This window comes from Miscanthus floridulus, chromosome 10, assembly GCF_019320115.1.
Source record: "Miscanthus floridulus cultivar M001 chromosome 10, ASM1932011v1, whole genome shotgun sequence".
In the NCBI taxonomy this organism is placed as follows: Eukaryota; Viridiplantae; Streptophyta; class Magnoliopsida; order Poales; family Poaceae; genus Miscanthus; species Miscanthus floridulus.
In genome coordinates this window covers 115,385,436-115,393,717 of record NC_089589.1, presented here as the reverse complement: position 1 = coordinate 115,393,717, position 8,282 = coordinate 115,385,436, and the positions used below count along the sequence as shown (strand labels likewise).

General features: G+C 50.3%; 1 protein-coding gene and 1 long non-coding RNA gene across 2 annotated transcripts; both read left to right on the top strand.

The window, feature by feature from the left end:
* The first annotated feature begins 2,435 nt into the window (after positions 1 to 2,435).
* On the top strand, positions 2,436 to 3,112 carry LOC136485522 (uncharacterized). The gene is made up of 3 exons (XR_010766465.1): positions 2,436 to 2,513; positions 2,601 to 2,804; positions 2,919 to 3,112. It is a non-coding gene; the product is annotated as an uncharacterized lncRNA (long non-coding RNA).
* A 1,279-nt stretch (positions 3,113 to 4,391) lies between these two features.
* On the top strand, positions 4,392 to 7,158 carry LOC136489355 (F-box protein At1g30200-like). The gene is made up of 4 exons (XM_066486019.1): positions 4,392 to 4,503; positions 4,649 to 4,824; positions 4,918 to 5,163; positions 7,117 to 7,158. Exons 1-4 carry the CDS (start codon positions 4,392 to 4,394, stop codon positions 7,156 to 7,158), a joined length of 576 nt encoding a protein of 191 aa, XP_066342116.1.
* The last annotated feature ends 1,124 nt before the right edge of the window (positions 7,159 to 8,282 follow it).

Sequence of the window (8,282 nt, the reverse complement as noted above, 5' to 3'; positions counted from 1 at the left end):
GAGCAGAGTCGGCCCAATCGACAAACCACAAACAGCGGAGTTGTTACGCCCGGCACTGATGGACTCGACTATTATGGAAGAATTGAAGAAATCTATGAACTATCATTTTATGGTTCCCAACCTCTTACTCCTGTCATATTCAAATGCCACTGGTTTCATCCTGGTGTAACGAGACGGACCCCTAAGCTTGGGCTAGTCGAGATTCGACAGGATTCCGTCTATCCAGGAAAAGATGTCTACATTGTGGCTCAATAGGCCATCCAGGTTTATTATACGTCATACACGTGCAAAGACGCCGAGCATCTTAAGGGTTGGTCTATTGTGCACAATGTATCGCCACACGGTAAACTACCTGTCCCAAACGATGAAGATTATAACTTCAACCCAAACACATATGATGGAGAGTTCTATCAAGAAGAGGGGCTACAAGGGAGGTTTGACATAGACTTAACCGAAGAGATAGGAATGGAAGTAGATAATGAAAGGGATGATGACGAGGACGCTGGAGACGAGGTGCGAAATCTGAAGGACATACAAATGCTTGAGCGATTACATTTCAGCAATGACAATGAAGACAACATTTCTCCTTCGGATAGTGTTGATGAGTTGGACAATGTTGATAGTGATGACGAGACCTATGATCCAGCTAATTTCAATCATGAAGATTATTTCTAATACATGTAATACTATGTTTTTTTAATTATGTTTTGTTCATTTTTGCATATATTTCTAATACATGTAATACTATATTTTTTGTAATTATGTTTTGTTTATTTTTGCACCTATTTCTAATTATGTCTTGTTTTTCTTTTTTATTGCAGGTGATTGAACAAAGATGGCGGGCGACCGTCATAGGTCTGTGAACTCGATTTACCAAAGACAACGCCGGTCGCAGGAGGGGGCGGAGGGGGCGGCAGAGGGATCGAACAGGAGGAGGAGGACCGCTAGCCGCAGGAGGGGGCCGTCTCCTCCCACGCCACATGAGGAGGACCGCCAGCTGCAGGAGGAGGTGGTGCCCGTGGACGAGTCAGACGAGGAGTTGGTTCGGCAGACGGAGGAGGAGGAGGAGGAGGAGGAGGAGGGGGGGGGGGGGGGGGGGAGGCGGCAGGCACGGGTTCTGCTTCCTCCAACTCCTCTTCGAGTGTCTACTTGCGAGGTCCCGCGAGCCTCCCACAGGTTCTGCTTCGTCACCAATGCCCACTGATTCGCCCTGAAGGACAAAAGTAAGTAACTGTATATGTTATCACCACTACTTCATATGATATGATGAAAAAAACTAATAATTTTTCTTAATTACTTGTGCAGGAACTGGGTGGTTGTGTCGGGTGGTAGTGCACGGCTAGTCAACGGCATCCTGGGTCTTCTATGCAGGCAGCACTTCCCCGGCATTGTCACGTACGCATCGAAGACGGAGCCGGCCTACTCATTTGACCACTACGTCGTCGCCTCCGATGCGGAGTACCCCAACAAGGCGGCGCGGGTGAAGGCAGAGTTTTGGGTAAGTCTCCCTTGCACAACATTGCTCAATACGTCGCATTCATTAGACTTTTCTTGAAATAATGAATCGATACATCGCTTTTGTATGCAGACTTATTACAGATGCGAGGAGGGATTTGAGGCCAGGGCGGAGCAGGCGACTACCAAAGCCTGTAAAAAACTCGTCACCGACATGCATCACGAGGCGCGCATCCAGGCCATCGTAACCTACTACGGGTCGAAGCTTGGAGAGAGGAAAACCAAGAAAGACGCAAGAGAGATGCAGCTGACCCAGGAGCAGTACCTTAAGGTAAATGAAGAACATCAACATTGATTCGATTTGAGATTAAGTTGGTTTAATTTGATCTTCTTATATGTCCAGTACTTGATGACGTGTAGGTGATTCCCTGGTGGTGCCAAGCGTATCCCGAGTGCTGGGCGATGATGGTGGACAGGTGGTTCACGGAGGAGTACCTCAAGATGCACAGGGATGCCCGGGACCATCGTTTACTGATGCAAGGTCCAACACACCATCAAGGCAGCCACAACCTCGCCGGATACAAACAAGCATGGGTACGCGAATTGATTTATCTATTGTCACGCTCAGTTCTGTCTGATTTCTAATCATCGTGCTGTCTTTCTCGCAGTCGGCGTCACATAGTGGCCAGGCTTGCTCGGACTTCCAGGCATGGTGTATGGCCCACAAGGGTAAGGCGACGTCCGACGTCTCCTTCAACCTGGAGGACCCGCCCGAGGCATACACGAACCCGAGCGTCCACTCTCGCATCAGTGAGTACACTGAGGTGGCGAGGTCGCTCCATGGGGCAGACCACGATCCGAGCACCCAGGACTTCGATGGAGAGGCCGTCATGAGGGCGGGGCAAGGCAAGAAGCATGGACGGTTCTGGCTTGGCGACGGCGTCATCGACACGGCCTCTACTCCCTCTCTCTCCTAGATCCGAGCACGGAGCACGAGCGAGAGCCCGGCCATTCGCACACGGCCGACCGCTGCACAGCACCGGGTCGACGCACTCGAGGTTATTCCTGTTTTACTCGTCATACATTGATCTTTACACACCTTAATTAGCTTTGCATTACCGAAACATTGGAGTGAAATATTGTAGGCCCGGCTGGAACAAGAAATGAAGGAACGTCAGGAGCTGGGGGCCCAGTTGGAGGCCGAGCGGGCCGAGCGGCAGGCCCAGGCGCAGAGGCTGATGGACATTACGGATTTCCTACAAGGGCTTGGGCAACGTATGGGCTTGTCTCTGCCACCTGGGCTGTTGGTTCCACCTCCGCCTCCGCGTCCTGCAGCTGCAGCTACTCCTGTGAGTATCAAAGTTTTTTACTTTCACTTGTGCTTTGCTTGTATGGCCTCTATCGTCCTAGATTAGCTATCAAAATAATTTTGTCTCACATGCAATCTTTTCTCCTTTGTGCAGTCTCCATCTGACGGTGGTTCGAATAATCCACCTCATGCACCTACGAATGATGCACCTGGGCCTTCACCACAGTCGCAGTGGCCGAGATGAGTGCATGTTGTATTTTTTACATTTGTTGTTCACTTGGTGATGGACTTGTGATGCACTTGTGGACTTTGATGGACTTGTAAACTTATTTGGATGGACTTGAGCACTTATTATTACATATTGTGATGGATGTGTTATGGGCGGATGGATGTGTGGATGGATGAGATATATATGTGATGGATGAGATATATATGCGATGGATGAGATATATATGTGATGGATAAGATATATATGTGATATATGTTTGTATGAATGTATTTGTCATGATGGAACGCAAAAAAAAAATTATTTGCCGTTTTGGGTCACTTTGCCGAGTGTTGCACTCGGCAAAGGACCCCTTTGCCGAGCGCAATGGTCACAACACTCGGCAAAGCTGGCAAAATGGGCGACCAGAAAACAGATTTTCCAGCTTTGCCGAGTGCTGTGACTATAACACTCGGCAAAGAAATTTTTAAAAAAAAAATTTAAACTTTGCCGAGTGCCTTCCGTGTTGGCACTCGGCAAAGAGTTTAAAAAAAAAAATCTTTGCCGAGTGCCTGGAGTGGTGGCACTCGGCAAAGAAAATTTCCAAAAAAAATAAAAGCTCTTTGCCGAGTGCCTGCCGGGTTGACGCTCGGCAAATAATTTTTTTTAAAAAAATAAAAAATCTTTGCCGAGTGCTTGGAGGATTGGCACTCGGCAAAGAAAATTTTCAAAAAAAAAATAAAAGCTCTTTGCCGAGTGCCTTCCGGGTTGGCGCTCGGCAAAGAATTTTTGAAAAAAAAAATAAAAGCTCTTTGCCGAGTGCCTCACGTGTTGGCGCTCGGCAAAGAAAGTTTTAAAAAAAATTTAAAAAAAATCTTTGCCGAGTGCCGGCAGGGTTGACACTCGGCAAAGTGACCGTCAACGGAACCGGCGCCGTGACGGTCGCTTTTCTTTGCCGAGTGTTTCCGGGGCACTCGGCAAAGCCTTTGCCGAGTGCCCGATAAAATACACTCGGCAAAGAGTGCTTTGCCGATCAATTTTTTGCCGTGTGTGCTTTGCCGAGTGCCGCACTCGGCAAAGGCTTTGCCGAGTGCAATATAGCCTTTGCCGAGTGCCTCAGGCACTCGGCAAAGAACCTGAATCCAGTAGTGCATGTTTTTATCATGTTTTCATCTAATTCTTTTTCCGTCTTGGGTACAGTTGACTTTTGGTAATTAATTTTATGTAAGACTTAATTTACACTAGGGCAAATACAGTGGAAAGAAATTTTCATTAAAGAAATGGAAAAATTGGTTGTGTAGCATCGAAAGATCGTGATCTCCGTGAAATATCATCGAAAGTTTACGCACTCGTAAAATATTACTGAAAGATTGTACCGTGAACTGAAAATAACATTATATTAAAATAAAAGCGACAGAAGTGATGGAACTGAAAGTAGCCTCCGTCGCGCCGTTGCGCGGGATGTTTTCGTGGACGCTCGCCGCGAACAGGAACAGCTCCTGCGGCACCACCGCCACCATGTGCCGCAGCACCCGCAGGTTGTGCTTGCGCACATCCTTGCCGTCTTGGCTCTGGACCCGCCCGGTCCTGCCCCACGCTGATGCCTCTCCCCCGCGCTGATACCTCTCCCCGATCCCGATTTATGTGCCTGTAACCTGTGTGGGATGGTGGTGGAGGAGGAGGGCCCCTACGGCAGGACGTCCTCAACCGCATCGGCGACATCAAGGTACTCGGCAGCTGCGTCCTCGTCTCACGCCGCTTCCATGTGCTCGTGCTGCTCGTCAACTCCGTCTTCGTCCGCGTCGACTGCATCATCCCGACGACCCACCCCCCTCCTCCTCCTCCGCCATACCGGGCTCCCGGCCGCACCAGGCGCTAGCTGCGGGCGCGGCATGTTCGTGCACATTACGCGCGACCTCATTGGCGTCATCGCCACACGCTCGGCCAGATCCTGTCCCCCGCCGCGGCGGCCATCTCCTGGTGCTCCGAGCCACTGCCCGCTTCCCTGTCCGCGCCCGCCGCGAACGTCTCCCACCAGTCCACCACTCGCGCTCCGAGGTGCTCCGCTCAGCTGTGGTGCCTCCACATCGAGCTGCCCACGGGCGAGCTCGGCACTGACGATGGCGTGCTCCTAAAGTGGAAGGCCGACTTTGGCTCCACCCTCGGCAGCTGCGTCATCCTCGGCGCCTCGTCGATCTCGTCCAAGCCACCGACAGGGCCATGGTCCGATGGTGGCGAAGGCGATGCGTTGCTTCTGGCCGCGGGAACCTGCTGCTAGACGTGTGCTTCTTCAACTTGGCAAGGACGCGTGCTTCTGGCTGCCGAAACCTGCTAGCGCTGGTGCAGCGGTTCTACGAGCCCACCTCCTAGCGCGTGCTCCTATATGGCAAGGACGTGCGCAAGCATAGCCTGCGAGCGCTGCAGGTGGTGGCGGGGTGCCGCAGGAGGCGTTCCTGTTCGCAGCGAGCATATGTGACAACATCGCGTACGGGCGCGACGGAGGCTTTCGTCACTTCCCTAACTTCATTTTAACATAATGCTACTTTCAGTTCATGGTCCAATGTTTTAGTGGTATTTTACGGAGTCCTAAACTTTCGGTGATATTTCATAGAGATCGTGATCTTTGGATGCTACACAACCAAGCATATTCCTTGAGAACTTGTTGCATGAGTACTACTAGTTTATATATGTTATATCCATATATCTTATACAAACTTACATATCTCTATGTCTATCTACTCTACAACTAAAAAAAGAGCTTGCTACCATGGTAGCCTAGAGCTGGGGCTTAGGCCGTGCCATTTGAGGGCGGGTTATGGCACGGTCTTTTAGCACGGCATGGCACGACACGAAATATGTTGGGCCGTGCTGGCATGACACGAACACAAGGGTCATGCCGTGCCAAGGATCTCATCACCATGGGCTACATGGCCTGGACCGCATTTTGGACCGTGCTTGGGTCGGCACGGCATGAAAATGGCATGTAGACACATCTACAACTCTTCAATACAATTCGATAATGATCTAACATGGGCGTTCGTCTGTGACTCTTGTCCGGACGCAGCTCCATAGGGGCGGGCCCTATCTCTCTGAAACAAAAAAAAACAAATCCCCTCTCCCTCGTATGCTTACCCGCTCAACCCAGAAGCAGCGCGGTCGCTCATCCGTCTGCCCTCTTCTCCCACCGTGTGCTCATCGGGCTGTCACGCCATGCCCTTCCGCCATCTCGGCCACGCCGCGTGCCCTCACTCCCTGCGCCGCTCACTTGCGTCCTAGTCACATGCGCTGCTCGCTCCCTCGCCATCCGTCCATCGCCCATCGCCGTCGGGCGAGCCAAGGGCACCCACGAGTGTGGCTAGTATTGGTGGGGCTCGTGCGTTGCCGTTCACTGCCGGATCCGGCCACCCTGACGACCGGAATCGACTGGCCTCGGCCTTTCTCTCCCCTATGTTGCAAATGTATGTTTCAAGTGTTTTGTATGTTTCAGAGGTATGTTGAAATTGTAATATATGCATGTTGCAAAAGTAGATCGAGATGTTGCACATGTTGCATATTTTTGCAAGTGTTTTTAGTGGTACGTTGCAAACGTTTTGAAAAAAATGTTTCGTCTATTTTCAAACGTATGTTGTAGCAAGTATTTGATCTGGATGTTGCAAGGGTTTCACACATATGTTGGAAGTGTTTTATCTGGATGTTGCATATGTTTCATACACATGTTGCAAGCGTTTATCCGGATGTTGGATATGTGTCACATATATGTTGTATCTGAGTGTTTTATGTTGCAAGTGTTTCACGTGGGCATGTTATATGATGGAGCATGGCCCGGGTGCCGAGGAATGGGGCGCGATAGAGCTGGGGACCAGCGGACGGGGCCAGAGAGAGGTGGGGCCGGTTCCCGGGTTCCGCCCACACGGAGAGAGAGGAGGGGGGTCAAGGGGAAGGAGCGGGGCGCAGCAGGGGATAAGGTGCGCGTGCGAGGTGGGGGCAGGCTACGCGGCCATCTATCCGGACACGAGAAGTGGCGGGTGCAGCGTCGAGGGTGGGGTGCACGTGCGAGTCAGAGAGAGCCAGACGGATACGGGCTGCATGGGCCTCTGAACGTCTGGGCGCTAGCCACGCCCAATGCAATTTTCAGCATTTACTGTACTACCTCTCATCTAATTCTGTAACAGATTATGAAAATCGTTAAAACTTTTATGAAAATGGTACACGCAAGATGTATATTTTTTATATCACAAGCGAAAAAAGAAAACCAGCAGAGATATGTTAAGGGCAACATATCAGGTGTAAACCAACCAACCTGTGCAAACTTGAAAACTACCAATCAGGACTACTAGATGCTGATCCAATGGATGGGTTGAGGGGGCTTAAGAGCAAAAAAAGGCCGGCAGGTGGGGGGCTTAAGCGTAATAAAATCTCACCTCTTACCCCATCCATTGGATCAGCATATAGTGGTTCTGATTGGTAGTTTCTAAGTTTGCACAGGTTGGTTGATTTGCACCTGATACGTTGCCTATGTTAAGGGCCGTGCTTGGGTGGCCACATGACTCGAAGGCATGTCGGCATGCCACGGGTCATGCTTACGAAAAAAAGATTTAGATTTATCATGCCGTATCAGCACGGCTCGAGGTGCCTTGCGTGCCTAGAGGGCACAACTTGAAAACGGCACTGAAGCACGAGAGGGCCGTGACGTACCGGTACGGCATGGCCCAAGTCCCACCTCTAGCTGAAGCCTCCAGTGAACAATTTTAAACCGGTGATCGATTCCGCCTTCTGCAAAATAGGAAACCGGTCATCACGTCCCATATCATATCCTTCCTTGCAAGTTGCAACCGAACCCTCACCAAAACAGGCGCATCGAATCGCTTCCACAAAATGTTCTTTCCATCAAGGATGAAGCGACTATGCCGACCATAGAACCACTGTCAGGACTATGCCGGCCACGCATCACAACAGTATGTGAGCCATCTGAGATCTCCTGTCCATGGTCATCTTCCCAACATGATCCCAGTGTGTGCATCTGACTTTATACTTCGCCGCTTCCACCTGCGCATCCATCCAGGGAGGAAGTCGTGCATGCTGCATGTTCGTCCATGGAGAGAGGAGTTCCTACGCACGTGTTTGTCAGCTGAAAACTAGTTCAAGCGAGCAGGGCGGTTGCCATATATTAAATTTTGTTAATAGCAGAACTATTGTTCATCGTCCCTATACACATCCACTACATCTCTTTTCTGTATAATTGCACTACCAAAAAAACAAGCTAATATTTTTCTTCGGAGCAATATGGTGAAAATAGAACATACAAAATAAATG

Excerpts from the sequence above, each read along its gene's own strand:
- LOC136489355 (XM_066486019.1), top strand. The coding sequence starts at position 4,392 with ATGGAACTGAAAGTAGCCTCCGTCGCGCCGTTGCGCGGGATGTTTTCG. Across the intron at positions 4,504-4,648 it reads CACCATGTGCCGCAGCACCC|GAGGGCCCCTACGGCAGGAC; the intron begins GCAGGTTGTGCT and ends GTGGTGGAGGAG. Across the intron at positions 4,825-4,917 it reads CTCCTCCTCCGCCATACCGG|ATCCTGTCCCCCGCCGCGGC; the intron begins GCTCCCGGCCGC and ends ACGCTCGGCCAG.